The sequence below is a fragment of the Oreochromis niloticus genome, linkage group LG19 (assembly GCF_001858045.2).
Source record: "Oreochromis niloticus isolate F11D_XX linkage group LG19, O_niloticus_UMD_NMBU, whole genome shotgun sequence".
Classification (NCBI taxonomy): Eukaryota; Metazoa; Chordata; class Actinopteri; order Cichliformes; family Cichlidae; genus Oreochromis; species Oreochromis niloticus.
In genome coordinates, this window is record NC_031983.2 from 27,579,603 (window position 1) to 27,598,615 (window position 19,013).

The 19,013-nt window shown below is 40.7% G+C and overlaps 3 protein-coding genes across 6 annotated transcripts; all 3 read left to right on the plus strand.

The window, feature by feature from the left end:
• Positions 1–2,675: 2,675 nt before the first annotated feature.
• On the plus strand, positions 2,676–9,324 carry ppie (peptidylprolyl isomerase E (cyclophilin E)). Of its 2 annotated transcripts, none has more exons than XM_003446179.5 (10): positions 2,676–2,789; positions 3,069–3,167; positions 3,263–3,306; positions 4,417–4,443; positions 5,046–5,127; positions 5,217–5,320; positions 5,410–5,533; positions 5,662–5,847; positions 8,366–8,508; positions 9,111–9,324. In XM_003446179.5, exons 1-10 carry the CDS (start codon positions 2,759–2,761, stop codon positions 9,177–9,179), a joined length of 909 nt encoding a protein of 302 aa, XP_003446227.1. In that variant the 5' UTR covers positions 2,676–2,758; the 3' UTR covers positions 9,180–9,324. The 2 variants fall into 2 exon arrangements, with proteins under 2 accessions (XP_003446227.1, XP_005477693.1); XM_005477636.4 differs by lacking the exon at positions 2,676–2,789 and adding an exon at positions 2,812–2,951.
• A 644-nt stretch (positions 9,325–9,968) lies between these two features.
• Positions 9,969–12,000, plus strand: gjb10 (gap junction protein beta 10). 2 transcript variants are annotated; one of them, XM_003446178.5, is made up of 2 exons: positions 9,969–10,123; positions 10,508–12,000. In XM_003446178.5, the coding sequence occupies exon 2, from the start codon at positions 10,579–10,581 to the stop codon at positions 11,362–11,364; it is 786 nt and encodes a 261-aa protein (XP_003446226.1). In that variant the 5' UTR covers positions 9,969–10,123; positions 10,508–10,578; the 3' UTR covers positions 11,365–12,000. The 2 variants fall into 2 exon arrangements, with proteins under 2 accessions (XP_003446226.1, XP_005477694.1); XM_005477637.4 differs by having other exon boundaries at positions 9,975–10,182.
• A 3,383-nt stretch (positions 12,001–15,383) lies between these two features.
• Positions 15,384–18,241, plus strand: gjb3 (gap junction protein beta 3). Of its 2 annotated transcripts, none has more exons than XM_019349099.2 (2): positions 15,384–15,558; positions 16,142–18,241. In XM_019349099.2, exon 2 carries the CDS (start codon positions 16,295–16,297, stop codon positions 17,156–17,158), a length of 864 nt encoding a protein of 287 aa, XP_019204644.1. In that variant the 5' UTR covers positions 15,384–15,558; positions 16,142–16,294; the 3' UTR covers positions 17,159–18,241. The 2 variants fall into 2 exon arrangements, with proteins under 2 accessions (XP_019204644.1, XP_003446273.1); XM_003446225.5 differs by having other exon boundaries at positions 15,385–15,558; positions 16,233–18,241.
• Positions 18,242–19,013: the final 772 nt, after the last annotated feature.

The following is a 19,013-nucleotide window of genomic DNA, read 5'->3' on the forward strand; positions in this document are numbered from 1 at the left end:
GTAATGTTACAGCGTGGGCAGTGGAACTGGACCACCAGTGTTTAATGATGATGATGTGACTGTTGATGGAAGCAGCAGGATGTGATGGGAAGTGTGCAGAGCTATAGTCTCTGCTCAGATTCAGACAACCAAGCAGAGAGCACTACAGCGTGCAAATGGATAATGACACGGAGCTGCAAAAACAAGAGTTTACTCAAGGTAAATAAACGGGATAATCTTCAGTGACCAAGTCAGGCACCTGATCTCAGCCCAATAGAGCAGCTTTTGCTCATTACTGAAGATAAAACTGAAGGCAGAGACCCACAAACCAAGCAGCAACTGAAGGTGACTGCAGTGACAGCCTGGCAGAGCATCTCAACAAAGCACCTGATGATGTTCGTGGGCTCCAGACGTCAGCAGTCATTGACTTTTCATCCAAATATTAAAAACCAAAAAATCATCAAATCATCAAAAATAAATGGGGAACTATTTAAAAAAAAAAAAGGCTGTAATTCAAAACTTTTAAACTCCTTAAATTAATGCTAAAGTCTGCACTTCAATCAAGTCTTGACTGTTTAAAATAAAATCTGCTGTGGTGGTGTACAGAGGCAAAACTGCAAAACCTATTAATGACCAAACACTAATGAACTAAAGCGTAAGTGTGTGTCTGACAAACACTTTGCTACCAAGTAGTACCAAAACATCGTAACATCTCCACAAGTATTAAAAACATATAAGTTGTGTTTGGTGTTTTTTAGGGTGTTTGTTTTTTTGTTTTTTTAGCATTAAATCAAAAAGAAGGAAAAAAAGTCAAGAAAAGTTTCCCTATATTCAAATTATCAAGTGGGAATAAAAGTGGCTTTGCAGTGCTTACACATGACTGAAAATGCAAATTTTGCAAAGAATTAATAGGTTGTAGTAAAATATCAAACTCTATTTTTAGCTTGTCCTATTAACTGTTTTGAGGAATCTAGAAGTTTGCAATTGATTTCTGCTATTTGTGATTAATTTCTCTGACGGTTTAAAGGACTGGGTTCAGGCAGAGAGAAAATATCTAACTTAGGAGAGACGTGTGGAAATTAGTTTGCAGGTGGATAATTATGGGTGTTGAAGGTCTACTGTCTTTCACTCCAGTGCAAATAAAGAAACACAATCAGGATGTTTTATGTTGTGAACACCTTTGGCAATGAAGGAAGTGAATAGTTCTTTTTCCTCTTTAAGCTCCCTAATAAGTCATTGTGATAACGTGACAGCACGCACAAAAGGTTTGTCACCGTCGCAGGAGAGAGTCCACAATAAAATGAATTACTGCTGAATTCCATTTAGCTTAAACAGCCACATATTGCATTTTATTGGCAGGGTTGGGTCCCATTATTCGGAAATGTCAGGTGCTGAATATAAATAGCATGGCAAACCTTGTAAACTCTTTTAAGCTGCAAGATGTTTCTGAGTTAAAGATTTTGCAGAGGGAGTTTGACTCTATTAGAAGTTAATGAGGAGAAAACAGGAGCCTTTAATAATTTTATGCCTAAAGTAATGAAACTCTAGGTCCTCTTGCCACTTTTGCTAAATCTTCTGTTGGAAACCTTGGAGTAAGTTTTGACTCAGCCTTCACGTTAGATCCTGCTTTGCTCTTGTTTTTGTCACTAAGAAGTCTTAAAAAGTTGTGTTCCATTGTGTTGTGGCTTTATTTGTTCAAATCTGGATTGCTGTAATTCATTATTCACTTGTCTCAACAAAACATCCTTAGGAAGGTCTGCAGACCGTGACTTCTAAGTCTTCTAAGCACTCATGTCACACCACTGCTAATTCAGTTGCACTAGCTCCCAGTTAACTTCAGAGTCCACATTAAAATTCTGGTTTTGCCTTCAGAGCTCTGCATGAGTAAAGCACCAGCATACATCAGGAACTCTTAACTTCACACATCCCCAGCAGGTCCCTGAGGTCATGTGATCAGAGAAGGTAACTAAAAGGGACCAAGCTTTTTCAGTGGCGGCCTGCAGGCTTTGGCTCTCTGTCTGAGCCTACATCTGTGGACGCGTTGGTATCTTTATTTTTATTTTTTTTTAAAACCTAAAAACTCAGTTAAAAAAACAACTTCCTGCTGGATCATTTATTTCATCTTTATGTTTTTAGTATTTTGTTGTAAAATTTATCTAGACAAGTGCTATATGAAAAAATGTTACTCTAGATTACTTTAAACTGTAAAATAATCCACTGGATTATAAAGAATAGTTGGAATTTCTTTAGATTATTTAAAAATGCGTTATTCAAATTTTGCTGGCCACTGGGCGAAGCCATCACTGACACTGATGACTGACAGCATTGCTCTCAAAATGCTTGAAACAAAATTCTGTACGCTTGTGAATTACTTTTATTTTTGGCTTACTAACATGGAAGTTTGCCTGTAAGGGTTTCTTCATTTGTTTTGAGGGACCCATTGATAAAATAGTTTAACATCTTTCCTCTGCACCAGGCTGATTAAAGTTACTTATTTCTTGTAATTTGATTACATAGTCTTAATAACTAAGCTGGACAGTCTTGGACAAAAATAAATTAAATATTTTTCTTTTCAATCAAAGCAAAGATCGGATTGCATCGTGGCTTTAAAACTATAAATGTAGTCCAAATTAAAGTAAAATGCAGTTTATTGGCGATAATGGGAGATTCCTCCGACAGAGGGCGGTAGAGCTCACTAATCTGAGGCTGCTTGTTTTAGTTCGGGTTCTCTCCACCAATGGGAAGCTGCTGGGTTCAAAGTTGAAGGGTTAAATCCAATATGGCGGCTAACAAGCGGGTGTTGTATGTGGGTACGTTATGGCTGTTTTTTGTTAAACTTTCGCTGTTTAGATGTGTGTAGCTGACGTGTTTACGACTGTATTATAAATCTATACCGTAGCAGTAATTCTGCGCATGTCAGGAACACGACAAAGACGCAGGAGAGAGAAGTTTAGCCGGAAAAATGAGCGCACGTTAGTTTAACCCGGCATGTAAATACTGTCCGTTATCCCAGCTCTGTACACTGTATTTGTTTGAAATGTTTTTCCCTTTTTTAAAATGCGGATCTGAAAAATGCGTGTTTATGTCAGGCGGTTTGGCAGAAGAGGTGGATGAGAAGGTGCTCCATGCAGCTTTTATTCCTTTCGGAGACATCATCGACATCCAGATCCCGCTGGACTATGAAACGGGTAAGATCAGGACCGTTTTGTCCACGATTAACAATAAACCCTGCAGCAGCACAGAGATGAAAGTGTTCGCTTTGTCTTGTGTTTTACATTTTCAGAGAAGCACAGAGGGTTTGCATTCATCGAATTTGAGCTGGCAGAGGTGAGTCCGGCTTATACAGCCTGCAGTGTGCTAATATTAGCCTATTAATGATATTATGTAAATGATATGCAACGGAACAAATATCACTGGCTCAATCCATGTCAGGTCAGATTTTCCTGTAAGAAAACTCCAGGCAAAAATTTCTTTTTAATAGGAATTATGCAAAATGTCCGGTTCCTACTGTCATTAAAATTCTTACTAAAAATACTTTACGGGGATGAACCTGTTGGGACATTCTTGTAGTGTCATTTTAAAAACCTGTTCTCTATAACGCTATAGATAACAGTCGTGTCGTGCTGCTTACATGCTGTGAGCCATGATAGAAACAAATAAAACGCTGGGACTTTTTTCCTCCTGGGTCCTCGTGCTTTCGTGTGATCAGTTTTTTTTAGGGTCAAACATACCTGTCCCTCCAGTTCTTCCACTTCTTTGTAAATTCTCTCTCATCTACTCTGATAGTTTCAGCCATCGCCCTCCAGGAATTTGCTTGACAGCAGCAGGCCAGTCACAGTAGCTGCGGGCTGCATCGACCACAGCAGTTAGATTTTGAGGGAACTGGATGTCATGTTATACTATAGGTTAGGTCGTAGGGTTTCAAAGGGGTTTGCAGTTATAATGTAGCTACAGTGTAGATTTCCCGCTGAAGCATAAATCCCCTAGTAAGGCACATAAGGAAACACACACCACACCTGAAGGAAACAAATTTTCATTCATCTCGAGTGTGTAATTCCTCAGGTATGACACCACGTACCAAATCACCGTTTTCTCTCTCATTTTTGAAATATCCATCTTTTTTTTTAATTTGATGAAATGACCCTATCACAGATTATTTTATGCACGTGATGGTCTGCTCTCTATACTTTTATTTAAATTTAAATTGCAATGACCTTCCACTTCCTTGTGATTAGTTTGTCTGTTCACCGCTGATCGTGTCATCATTGGTTAGTATTAACTTGGGTATTAGTCATTAATTATTATTCATCTGCATGTTGCAGTTTTAGGAGCCGGGAATTTACCAAAGTGAGTCACTTGAATGGTTATTGGTGACTTAAGGTGAAACATATTTCTGTCCTCATAACCCATTTATGGCTTCTTTCTCATCTTCTGCAGGATGCTGCAGCAGCTATTGATAACATGGTAAGTTTCTCACATAACTGCTTCACCAAAGACATGTTATTCCCATCAAATAGCCAAAAAACAGCATCAAATGAACCCTTTTATGTCTTTTACCTTCTTGCTGAAGAGTCAAGCGTGTTTTCTCCAGTTACTCCGGCTTCCTCCCACAGTCCACAGACATGCAGTCGGGGGGGTTAATTGGTGATCCTGGCCTAGGTGTGAATTTGCGGACAAACGGTTGTCTGTCTCTGGGTCAGCCCTGCGACAGCCTGGCGACCTGTCGAGGATGTTCCCCCGCTTCTCGCCCTATGACAGCTGGGATAGACTCTGACCCCACCACGACCCTAAATAGTAGAAAGTCTTGGCAGATGATTGAAAACAAGAGAGTCACCTAATAATTTGTTTTCATTAAGTGTCATAAAGGATAGTCCAGTGTATCATCTGCTAAAGGAGGTATTAAAGGAAGCACTGAAGCAGGTTTCCTTAGTAGTTCGGGATTTGGAGCAGCTCTTATTGTGGCTGTTACGCAGACACTCACAGATAACATCACTCTGTCAGGAACCTTGTAATTTTAAATAAAATTAAAACCTGATTATTGTTAAAATGTTTTTTTATCCCTCTAGAATGAGTCTGAACTTTTTGGAAGGACTGTCCGCGTCAATATCGCCAAGCCCATGAGAATCAAAGAAGGTTCTTCTCGACCAGGTGAATAATAAACACTTCATCCATTCTGTTTGTCTCTTTTTTTAAAAAAAGAAGTAGCGGTTGAAACTTTAAGTCTGCCTTTCCTGCAGTGTGGTCGGATGATGACTGGTTGAAAAAGTTTTCTGGGAAGACCGTAGAAGAAGCTGAGGCAGAGGCAGCAGCTGGAGAAACACCCCAAACTACAGCTCAGGAGGTGAGAGGATTTCACTTCTAATCTGTGTCTCTGTGGGGTCGTGACTTTATAAATCTTTTAAGATGCGAGGCGGTAATTTGTTCTTGCAGGGTGAGCCGCCGGCTAAAAAAGGCAGAGTAAATCCTCAGGTCTACATGGACATAAAGATCGGCAACAAGCCAGCAGGGAGACTGCGCTTCCTGCTCCGGGCTGACATTGTTCCCATGACAGCAGGTGTGTATGTGTATATGCTACACATCCCAAAGTTTTCCCAGAGTTTTCTTCTTTCTCTGAATGGTCTCCATGTTTGTAGAAAGAAACTGTGGTATCTGTTAGATTAAATCTTCTTTTATTTTGAATAGAGAACTTCCGCTGCTTGTGCACTCACGAAAAGGGCTTCGGCTACAAGGGCAGCAGCTTCCACCGCATTATCCCTCAGTTTATGTGTCAAGGAGGCGACTTCACCAACCACAACGGCACGGGCGGGAAGTCCATCTATGGCCGGAAGTTTGATGATGAAAACTTTGTCCTTAAACACACCGCTCCAGGTGAGCAGTCGTTTATGCTGCTCTGAGAAGGTGCAGTGAAGCGTGTCAGCAAGACTCCTGGTTTTTACCTGATGTAGCTTTTTTTTAAGACATATCAATACTGGAGAGTTATTTTTATATATTCCAGTTAAAAAAATCAGCTACCGTTTCCTGTGTAATTAGTGTTAACACTTGAAAAACGGGTCTTTCAGTGTGAATCAGCTCTTTTGTCATTTATGTAAGAAGCGCAACAAAAGACAAAGGTGTGTTGGCTCTTACTTCCTGTTCCTAAAGTCAGACTGGACACACCAGCATTTTTGTTTCAAACCTGTGATTGCTATAGTGTTGAAAAGTGACACGACTGAAGAGCTGATGGTGACATTTGCAATTATGTTGCATAAGTAGCTGAAAACTCATAAATCAAGTGAGGAAACGCAAATAACTCGCTGGCAACCTTGTGTCAAGAATTCAGTCACAGGTTAGCAAATGTAACAGACCTGGTCCAATCGCATTCACACGAATCAAACAAGTGCGATTTATTTCATGACAAACTTCCTTTTCTCACCATTGGACACACATTTAACTGAGCTGCTGTAATGATCTTTTTATCTAACTTTTAATTAACAGTTATTTAAATTAACAGTATTGGTAATTACCATTTAACATAAAGTTAAAGTTAAGTGTAATTCTAGCACTTCAGGATTATTAGCCTGAAAACTACAGTAATGCCTTAAAGAAGAATGAACCGCACTGGTGGAGGTTTGAACTCTAAAAGCGACGGTGAGTCAGTAAAGTCAGCGTTATAGATGAGAATAAGTTCTTTTTAAAGTACTTTACAGGCTTTATACTTTATCTGTTGTCACGCTCTGTTTTGTAATTTTAACTTATCTTATGTATTTTATGACTACTGTTCCTTTTATTAATTGTGTTTTTTTTGTAAGGTGACCTTGGGTTTCTGAAAGGCGCCCTCAAATAAAATGTATTATCATTATTATTATTATTACATGATTAACTATGTTAACCCCCCCCGGCAACAAGCCAGCAGGAAGACTGCGCTTCCTGCTGGCTTGTTGCCGATCTTTATGTCCATGTAGACTTGAGGATTTACTCTGCCCTTTTTAGCCGGCGGCTCACCCTGCAAGAACAAATTACCGCCTCGCATCTTAAAAGATTTATAACAAACTGACTAAAGGAAAGTAAATACTAGAATAGCTCACAGTTTGCAGTGACAAATCCGCTATGGTAGACTCATCTCACTGACAAACCCGATCTGTGATCGCTTGTAACCTGGCAGGTGTGTGTTTCTGTAATATTCGTAGTGCCACTTCTAACCTGTAACTTTTTGTTACCTGCTGAGAGGCTAAAGATGTGAAAGCATTAACGTGTTAACGTGCACATTCCCTGTCAAATAGGAATGACACGAAGAATGTTACACAGTTATCATGGTGCTCTAGGTTTTTGTTTGGGTTATCAGCACTGCTGTATGTAGGCAGGTTCTGCACAAAAGGCATGATTTTAGTCTCGTGACATAGAAATGACTGATAAATCTTAATTTCTTCACCACTGTTGTATGAACATGTGCAGTACCAACATTGCAAAATCCACAGTGAATAAGAAAAGCTATTTTATTTACTCATATCATGTATTTACCCTCAGATATTTGACCTCATTCAGTAAAAGCATGTTTGAATTCTTTTACTTTTGTTGATTAAGTGGATCGAGGCTATTCAGCATTTGGTGCTTATGCGAGCAGACTGGACCTGATAAAGCACAACAATAGGGTTGTATAGCTAATAGGCACGTTTTATCATTGCAATATTGGGTAATGTTATCACAGACTTTGTGCAGACACATTGTAACAACATATTTTCCACATTCAGTTCAAGTCAGTTTTTCTGAAATACTGCCGATTCACAACAGCAGATAGTTGATGGTCTACAGCAGCGGTCCCCGACCTTTTTTGCACCACGGACCGGTTTAATGTCAGACAATATTTTCACGGACAGGCCTTTAAGGTGTCGCGGACAAATACAACAAAATAAAATGATAAAACAAAGACAAAAACTGTGGTATTTTGTAATAAATGCAAATTCACTGTGTAATTGTGTAACTTTATTAGCAGTGTCCTCCTGAAATGCACCAACAACATTGAGAGTAACATCCTCCTCTCTGCCCCTTAATGCTCTCTGGTCGCTGTGGTAACGCGTTAATATTTCTTTCAAAATAAGACACACAACTACAACACGGGAAAAGATCCAAGGAAACCGAGTTAAGGGTAAAAACCCTGAAAACCATAAATTTTGCACCCGAGCCTCAACTTTCGCGGCCCGGTACCAAACAAGTCACGGACCGGACCGCTGGTCTACAGTATTAGACAAAAACCCCAAAATCTGATGATCCTCTATGTGCAGCACTTGGTGAAAGTGGGAAGGAAAAACTACTTATAGTTTACTCATAGTATATGCTAATAGGAAGCAACATCCAGCAGAACTAGGCTCAGGCAGGGTGACTGACTAACCGTTGTCTCCTATGCACACAGGGCAACTCTCCATGGCGAACTCTGGGTCAAACACAAACGGCTCTCAGTTCTTCATCACCACTGACAAAACAGACTGGTTGGATGGCAAACATGTGGTGTTTGGAGAGTTGGTGGAGGGGATGGATGTGCTGCGAGCAATGGAGGTAAGGGTCAAAGCTGCAGGAGGAATTTTCTTTATAACTGTGTAGGCTGCTCTTTCGTAAGGATTTTAAAAAAAACACACAAAAAACCCCCCCCAAACAATCTTCTTTTTCAGAATAAACCACTATTAGTTTCTCACTCGTTCTGCTTGGAAATACACTGGATGTGTGTCTTCTCAACACATCTCCAGCACAGTTTTGTTCTGACTTTTTATGGCTTCATTTTGCATCTGGAGCATTTCAGTGGTGGACGGAACCTTTTCGTTCAGAAAATTCACAGGAACATCTCAGGTTGTGCAGCTTGGAGACAAACTTAAGGAAGCGATGCTGAGATGTTTTGGATGTGCAGACGAGAGATGTGGAGGGCAATATGGGGGTGGCAGGCAGGCATGAAAAAACGAGTGTGCTAGTATAAAGTGTATATAAAAGCTCTCACAACATTCAGAACAGAATCTGACAACACAGCTTTTAAATGCATGTCTCCTTGTTTCTGGAATGATCTGCAGAGACAGCTCGAACTACTGTGGCGGTGCAGATGTCACTCTTAAAGGACTGAAAGCGAACCATTGTGTCACGTCGGATAACTTGTTGTTTTCTCTCTGCAGGCTCAGGGAACAAAAGACGGAAAGCCGAAGCAGAAAGTGATCATCTCAGACTGTGGAGAGTATGTGTGAACAAAAAGCAAAGTGTGTGTGTTTGTTTGTGTGTGTGAATGAAAGCAGCACATGTCTGAGAGCAAGATGATCTTTTGCTGTTTTGTACTATGAAACCAGATCTTCTGCCATGTAAATATTTCAATAAACTCATTTTATAATGAAACTTGATGCATGTTTCTTTGATCCTCTTATCTGCTTACCTATTCAAAGCTGCACAATGAAGGCCATTTCTTGCAAATATTTACTGTTGTATGGTTTTAAAGGGTTAAAGGGACCTAATATGCTCTGTAATTTTATTCTTGCATGATTCAATTTAAAAATAATCGTTTTGATCTTAACCTGGGTTTTGGTGCAACTCACTTGAAGACTATCCTCCTTTTAAAGATCGCGGGGCTGTCTTCAATCCAGGAAAATCTAATGTGAGCTGCAAAATATAAAGCAAAGAGAACACGCAAATTAGGCATAATATATCTAAATGGGCACAAATTTTAACACTTTGCAGAACAGAAATGTGAATATTGGCGCTACAGAACACTTTTTTTTTAAGGCGTTTTGTTTCGTGAGCTCTATCAGCGAATATGCAAATAAATCTAACAGCTGCAATTTTGCACAAATGTCCACCAGACAAACTTCTGCTTAACCCACATGAACATGTAAATTTCATAAACAGGATCCAGTACAGCACCACACATTTAACGGATTAAGTGTCCGTTTAAAAAAAATATCAGCGAAAAACCAGAAAGTGCAGCGGAATTTTTTTTATTCCAAAATGACTCCCGATGACTGAACAGGTCTAGGTGGAGCAGAGGTATTCCACCTGAATACACTGAGAGGTCGAGACAGACGAGAGAGTCCGCCCCTTGCACGCCCATCCTGTTGGGAAATGTTCCCAGAATCTCATCAGCGAGGTTCGTCTCCGCTCCTGCGCTCCGACTCTGAACCGCGACATCTGGGTTTAAACTGTGAGTATTCGCAGACATCTTCAAAGGAGTTGCTCGGATATCAAAGCCAGTTTGTTTCAGTGAGTTTTAAGTGTTTTTTGTCTACTTTGGTTTGCGCTATTGCGCGTGGATTGTTAAAACTGTGAAGTTGAAAGGTTGGTTTGACTTGTCGGATTGAGACTCCGCACGTAGATGAACGCAAAAGTCTGAAGTTTTGTAACAGAAAACACTCTGTTCGTTTTTAGTCTATTTTCTGCTCGTATTACACTGATTTGTGTGTTTTAATGTTGCCCTAAATCCGTGTAAACACGTGAATGTGTACGCTTATGACCCAGCTCCTCCTCACTTTGTTTCTTCTCCCTTTTGATGGATTTGTGACTGGACTGCGCTTTTCTTTTGTTTCAGGCTAGTTTAAACCTCACGTTCCTCTGTCTTCCATCAGCACTAAGAGAAGACAGGCTGTGAACAAAGTCATCATGAACTGGGCATTTCTCCAGGGCCTCCTCAGCGGGGTGAACAAATACTCCACAGCCTTCGGCAGAGTGTGGCTCTCTATTGTTTTCCTATTCAGGGTTATGGTGTTTGTGGTGGCAGCAGAAAAGGTGTGGGGAGATGAACAGAAAGACTTCACATGCAACACAAATCAGCCCGGCTGCCACAACGTCTGCTTTGACCACTTTTTCCCCGTCTCCCATGTGCGCCTGTGGGCCCTCCAGCTTATCTTCGTCACCTGCCCCTCACTCCTGGTGGTGATGCACGTCGCCTACAGGGAGGACCGGGAGCGGAAAAACCGGATCAAGTATGGCGAGAACTGCAAGCGTCTCTACCAGAACACGGGCAAGAAGCGTGGAGGCCTGTGGTGGACCTATGTCCTCACTTTGGTCTTCAAAATAGGCGTGGACGCCACCTTCGTCTACCTCGTTTACCACATCTATGAGGGCTACAGCTTCCCCAATCTCGTTAAGTGTACACAGGTTCCCTGCCCCAACACGGTGGATTGCTTCATCGCTCGGCCTACTGAGAAAAGAATCTTCACCATCTTCATGGTGGTCACCAGCTTGGCCTGCATCCTCCTCTCCTTTTTTGAAATCCTCTACTTAGTTGGAAAACGCTGCCATGAGTTTCTCAGCTCAGCCCATCACTCTCGTCAGGTCATCACCCACTCAATGTCCAGCGGAAGCAAACTGATGGAGGCAAATGCTCTAAAGTCAGCGGAAAAATGCGCCACTGTTAAGAAGCCGTACTATGTTGTCGTATCTTGAGATACTGAGAACATTACACAGACTTTATGAAATAGACATAGAAAAGGAAAGCTGTCTGTCCTCATACTACAGACGACTTCCTTAAAAGACTTGATAGAAGATTGTTCTTCTTCTCAGAGACTGAACTGCAGTATATGGTTTTAAAAGTTTAAATTCTGCACTACAAGAGAATGTGTTCTCTGCTGTAGGGACTTATTTTACAGTTTACATTTCTTTAGCTCTTGCAGAAAATAAAAGCCAGTTTGTGCAATGCAGTGACCAACTTAGCCTTGAGATCAAATACATGAGTCACTCACTGGTTTGGTGAGTAAGGTTTTACAAACACATGTGGCTTTCTGTGTAAGATTTTCCCTCTGCTCTTGCCCAGCCTCAAGATGTTTGGTTCAAACTGTGTGCAGTCTTTCCCTCTGACTCAGACACGTGTGTTCTCGTGGTGAACTGTATTTTTCATTATTTATCTAACGCTTGGAAAGTTGCTGCATTTTACTGTCTGTATTTGTTGTTGTTTTTAAAAAGGATTTCCTGTGTAGATGCAGTACAGAACAAAGAGCAGTCAATGACATCAGGGTGTTTATATTTCACTGCACTGAGATGCAAATTTGTTGTGATTATTTTTCATTAAAGATTATAATTTTGCATTTTGAGTGTGTTTTTATTAGAACAAGGACGAGTCCTAGAGGTCCAGACGTTGCAGCACATACTGCATTAACTTCAGAATGAGAGCTGTAGTTGCAGTGAACAGATAATCTTCCCATGCAGAACAATGTAAAGCAGACGGCCTGTCCAGAAAAGGATTAGAGGTTCTGTGGTTGGACTAAGGCGTCAGACTTTTTTCTTTTTTTTCTTCCTTATTCCATGTGTTTCATAAGGCCCTCTCTCATTGGCTGCACAGATTGCTGCCATGAGCAGCGCCCTCATAACTTTTTAAGGTTGATTGGTACTTTGAGACGGGCAGAGCAGGAACCTCCCACTCCTCGGTTTGTTTCATCCCTACTGACATGTGGATCCACCCAGCACAGGAATTTGTTATTCTGAATGGACGCCTCCAGTATTTACACTGTAAGAGAGACGAAGGAGACCTGCTGTCAGTGAGCCATGTAGCGGGGGTGGGCGGTCAGTTTGCTCTGCTGAGATTTTCAGATTTCTTTGTCGACTGTGGCACTGCATGGCACCATGAAGTTTGCAAAACTCAAACAGCAGAATACTTTTCCACAAAAAATAATAGCATCAGCTGGCGCCGGCATGAACGGTTCACTGGAACCATTAAAGTGTATTTTAGCAGGCACTCTTTCTAGAATGTTATCATAATGTTATCATAATAACATTCAGGAAACCCACTTTCACCTTCGCTGTGGAATGGCAGCTGAAATATGATAGATTTGCACTAGATGTTGATATAACATGTAGAAAAATATGTATGTGTGTGTGTGTGTGTGTGTGTGTGTGTGATTTAAGTCAAGTGATCCTTAAAATTTGAGGTAACTGTCACTCTAAGACCAGCCTGAACTTTCAGAAATATTCTCCCGGCTGTCGCAGGTCCTTGTTGGGCCCACCTAAGATGAATACATATTTGTGCATCAATTAGCTGGTTAAGAGAATCTTAAGTGTCAATAATTCAGATTATTTGACAAATGCCCCCAAACTCACTGGTACCATCTGCCACAAATGTAAATATTTGTAAGTTTCCATTGTTTTATATATCTAACTCACTGTTGTTGAGTTTTGGGCTTTCGATGGGAGAAACTTTGGAATAGATGGTTGTTTTCCACCAGGTCTAGCACAATTAGATGCAATGGAAATGAGAGTAACTGTAGTTACAGCAATAATGTTTTCCTGTCGTGGAACAATACAAGTTTGCCTGAAGCATAGTGACCAATCATGACTTGGCTTGATAAAAGTGAATTAGTCACCTAACGTCGTAAAACGAGATTTTTCAGAGGAGCCTTCGACAAAGGAAATGGCATGAGACGAATGTGGACCCTTCATAGTTGAGATTTTTTGGTGGGCGGCTGATAATCTAACCTTTGTCACATAAAGTATTATGTAACAGACACTGGTACTGAAAATATGAGCAATTCTGTGCTCCGCTCTGTTCTGTCCTTATTCTATGTAATCTGTTTGTGTGGGTCTTTTCGTTAATGAGCCTCATTATCAGACATTCCCTGCTCCTTTTTTGGTATATCTTCTCATCTTGCCCCAACTTCCTCTGTTCTGTTTCCTTACTTTCATTGCAACCAGAGAAAACTGAAGCGTTTATCCTGTTGTTTTGGCCTCTCACGTAAAGACTTGATACGGTTGAGTCACAGAATGCATTTTTCCAGGCGTGTCTCCAGCACACTGCCTGGACCAGTTCTTCATTTAGAGTCTAGAAGACTCTTTTTTTTAACCCCTCCCCTAACTGAATGTAATTTCTGTCCACTGAACTGATCTAAGTTGTGAATTGCTGATGTTGTATTGACCTGCCCTCAGAGGATTTCCTGAAAAGCTCAGCTGAAGCTTCAAGTTCAAACATTTCATCTAAAGAGAGAACCACTCCAACAATCTGCCTCTAATGTTGCTTTTACATTTGCAAAGTGACAGAAAGGTGCTTGTTGTTTGAACACAAGACTGGAATAAGTAAAGGAAACTATTTCTAAAGCATTCAAAGATAATACAGTTGAATTAAGTGTGGTTGTCCATATTTTTACCTGGTACTGGGTAAATGCTTTGTAATTCACACCTCAGATCGCAGTTCTTATTTTGGCTCTCTCTTTTAAGAGATTTCCAAGGTGCAAAGAGTTACAGTAACTTAACTTAATGATCAGATTTGGTTTTAAACTATGCATGTGACACCTGAACAGGAACCTCTGAATTTCTTAGAAACGATTCCCAAGAACTTTTCCTGAACTTGGCGGTGAGCCACGGCTATTATGAGCCTGTAGCAAACCCATTAGGACATTGTGTTTGTGATACTAAACAGTACAAACAAACCTGACTTGACTTGCAGCCAGAGATACTTGTTCTTTAGTCTTTAATATTAAGCAAAGACTGAATTCAAATGCTTTCAGCATAAGAGCTGGCAAGTTGTAGCAAGGCCCCGGAATTTCAAACAAACAGACATGGGATGTTCCAGACAGGATCTGAGGGCTTAAATTCATCTGCAGAATAATACAATAATGTTTACCCCCCTATAGAATAGAAACGTGAAAACCTTTTACTAAAGTGCAAGAAAAAAAGCTTTGCTGTAAAAATCAGGTGGCAAAGAGGAGACACAAGTTACAGCTTGTGATCTCACAATGAAGATGAGCTCGAGCGTTCTGGGAGCTTGTGAATCATGAGACAGTGTTATCTGAGAAGAGCACAGGTTTGAAAAGCATGAAGGAAACACAATACTCTGCCTTGGAAGTCAAAAAAATTATTAAATACATGATTTTAAAAAACTGTCATTAACATACAAACTGATCCCTTCCCTTACAAAAGTCTAATCTTTTGCTTTAACCTCCCAAAAAGAAAAAAAGCATCGTAGAGGAAAGTTTCAACATAAAGAGGAACAGAAGAGTCACACATAACAAAAATCTATTCACCTTTGGGTGTGTCCTCCTTTTACGCATACTCTGAAACAAACAAGTTGAGGCAAGGCAGCAATCCCTGTTCTTGGAATCTTTGAACATAAAAATTTAAAACAAGTGATTTGCCTCTAAAACATTTGAAAAATAATAATAACAAAAACTGTCACATTAATATTGTTATGCCCCAGAAGGTACATGTGTGGAGACGGAGACTCTAATTCATTGTGAAGTATACTTTGATAAGTCTGATCTTTAATGGTTCCTGGTGGTCCCCACGATGCCACCAGTACATGTGAACCAAGCACGGATGTTTGATTTGATTGCTCCCGTGCAGGACTACTTTCAAATCCTGGCAGAATTACTCGGAAGTGTCTACGAACTGTTGTGAAAAATATTTGATTCACTGTTTTTAGACTGTGTTGGCGACAAAGAGGCACAGGGAGGGAGATGAGGAACATCTGGGGGGGAAGCTCAAGTCTTAACCACACCCACAGAGAGATTTCTCAGCACTGCGCTCCCTTACCTGTTGAGCAGAGCCAGATCTGTGCGCTAAAGGAGCCAAACGATCTCAAAGCAACGAGAAATTATCGGGGTAACATACATGTACCAGCATCGGTTTGGAACGATTATGGATTAAACTTTTTGGGTAGGTGAAAACTCTTTTCTTCCTCCTCTTGATTTTGGTGTGTTAAACTTCGTAAATTTAGTTGTAAGCCAGTTGGAAGTGATCGCAAGCGGGGTGATCGATTCGCTGACTTAAGTGAAGCGGTTTATGTAACTATACTTTATCTCTGGTGGATGAGAAGAGCCATGTACCGAAGGAGAGACATACGACGGTGTCCAAAATGTGCAAAAAAAAAAAAAAAAAAAAAAACGCAAGACAGCCCGTGCGTAAAAGGCTGTACATGTAAAGATTCAAAGAACCAAAGTCTACTCATTAACAAATTCACATAAAAGGACTGGTGCTTATTTCTCTCTTTTTAATGTTTAACTGTTTAACTATAAAGTTCCAAAAATGAGTTTTTATGTGTATAAGCTCTGGGTGTGTTAGTGTTGGTTCAGCTATTTCCTTTGTTGGCCTGAGGCCTTCTCATAATTGGGTTCGTGGTTATTTCTGGTAGCACTCATAGATTAGAAGTGGGAGCTGTTTTAAATGAAATCAGCTTTGAAAGATGGACTGCTATTAGTTTCTTTTAAGTAAGAATTTTTTTTTGCATTTTTTTTTAAAGAAAGCCTCTTATGTAACATCTCACCAACACTGACATTCGGAGTCCCAAAGCAGAAAATTCAGCTGACCATTCTTCATTTTACCACATCCAGGTCTGAAGATAAACTACTACCCACAGATCCCGAGCTGAGATACTTAACTGCCACACTAGACCATGGACTGGAAGACCTTTCAGGCCCTCCTCAGTGGGGTGAACAAATACTCCACGGCGTTTGGGCGTGTTTGGCTGTCAGTGGTGTTTGTGTTCAGGGTGATGGTGTATGTGGTGGCAGCAGAGCGAGTGTGGGGTGACGAGCAGAAGGACTTTGACTGCAACACCAAGCAGCCCGGCTGTGCCAACGTCTGCTATGATCACATCTTCCCCATCTCCCACATCCGCCTATGGGCCTTGCAGCTCATCTTTGTCACCTGCCCATCATTCATGGTGGTCATGCATGTGGCGTATCGTGATGACCGTGAGCGCAAGTACAAAGCCAAGCATGGCGAGGACACCAAGCTGTACAACAACACGGGCAAGAAACACGGCGGCTTGTGGTGGACCTACCTGATCAGCCTCTTTGCTAAGACGGGCATTGAAATCGCCTTCCTCTATATCCTCCACCGAATCTACGACAGCTTCTACCTGCCAAGGCTGGTCAAGTGTGAAGTGTCGCCTTGCCCCAACATCGTGGACTGCTACATCGGTCACCCCACTGAAAAGAAAGTCTTCACATACTTCATGGTCGGAGCTTCAGCCCTCTGCATCGTCCTGAATATCTGTGAGATCTTTTATCTCATCTCCAAGCGCTTTGTAAGGTGTGCAAAAAAGGTTAAAAGACGCAACCGCGCCATGGACATCCAACATGACGAGTTTGAGGACCCCTTTAACAACTACAACCGTGTTGGGTCGAAGCATGATCTAAAGGAAAAGCCTGCATTCCTCAAATCTTCATACAAGTCTCCTCCATACAGGCCGTCTACACTCAGAGTTGAGGAGAAGATGATACGAGCCTCTGCTCCTAACCTGTCCATCTCATGATCAGAGCTGAAACCAGGCCAAAGAGCAGAAGCTCTGCAGAGTTTGGGCTACAATCCAAAGACACAACTAAAAAAAAAAACAGAGACTCAGAACAATGAGCCAAACTACATTCTGGCAGAGCCTGGAAGTTGAGTCATCAGTACTGGATTCATCCTGTGGACCCTTGTGTCCACATGCAAGACTTAAGGAGCACATGAACTTTTGTGTACAAGTCAAAACCTACATTATTTACAATTTGGCTTGAGACAAAATTGGTCTGTTGGTGATATGTGGTTTTAATTTTTGAATAAAGGTTCACTCTGTATTTCTTCTGATTTGGGTGGGGGGAAGAAAAAAAGCCACATAGAGAAGGAGGACACACCTGAAAGAGGTCTGTCCACAGTGTCAGAGCACACTATCGTTACAGAGTCTTTGCCACCCCCCTTTGCTTCAGTGATCTTTTTAATTTAATTTAAACTTTAACTTGTGGATTTGCTTTCCCAATTTTATGGTAAAGAGTTGTGGAAGCTCCAAAGCTGATACTCATGTTTGAGTCATACTTGAAGTTGTGCAAACTGACTTAAAAAATTAGGTTTTTATTTCATTTGTTTCTCATAGAGGATTAACTGTGGTAACAAAAATGCACATGCTGTTGTTCTTTCTGAATCCTTGGTAGTCATGTTGCTTGGTCTCAGGTTTATGCTGTAGACACGCTGTGTTTTGACGTACTTGTACACAACGCCTCCCTATCCAAGACCACTGTTGATTTAAAAGGTGAAAGGAATGCTGCTGTTTAATTCAGAGCTGGTAGAGCTGGAAGACTGTGGAGTAACCGAGAGGACACACACACACACACACGGCTCACTGAACTGTATTCAAGTATTTTTGTGAGTCACTCATCGGCCACAGTGGAAGTCAGGTGGAATTGTATTTCCTGTCCTTGTTAATATTTCATTTTTATAATTGTAAAGATATTAAATGTTTGCAATATGTTTGTTTGATCTTTTATCAGAGCGTCACTCCATGCCAGTTCATCAAATGCCTCCCAGCTGATTATCTGAGATTCGCCAGAATAAAATAAATAAATAAAATTCTTGGGAAAAATATGCTTTTCATGAGAATTATGTAAAAATTCAGATTCCTGTGATGATTAGTTTTCTAAAAACATATATCTCATAACAAATCCAAAAAGCTTTCCGATTTACATTACATATTTATGTGAGGAAGGATTTGGTAAATGGTCTTTTTAATTATATTCAACATTCCTCCGCATGTTAACCGGAGCTCTGTTCCCGAGAGTCCACATTTATAGTAGCAGATATTTACCCAGAAAGCAGATATTTTAGAAGGGCCGAGCTCAAGTAGTTTTAGTGTTAGTCTCTAAAAGCAGGATTTTTATTTCCTATGTGGAAATTTTGGTTTCTTTGTTTGAGAAAACTAATAACAGTAAGGACCTGGAACTTTCTAGTTGCTATCAAGAGGCGACTTTCATCCCCTTGATAATTCTTTAGGCTGATCTGTGACGATCAGGTGGGACGTCTACCTGTCAGTACATTATGTTCATGTTGTTTCGAAAACATTTTCATTTTGAAAAGAACTTTCATATTGCTAAACACTTTAGAAAATGCATTTTGCACAGTGTGTCTGCTTCTAAAGATAAAACTAAACGTGCTATCTTTACCCCCACATTACTGTAGAATCATTCTATTTAACCCCAGTTTGTTTTTCTGCTTGCAGTCTGGATCAATAACAATAACTAACTGTTGGATTTCAGTCACGGACTCATTCCTACAGGCTTTTCTCGTCTCAGACCTTTAACAGACATTTGTGAAAATCTCAATCTGCCTGTCAGGCTCGCAAATCAGGTTTTAAAAGG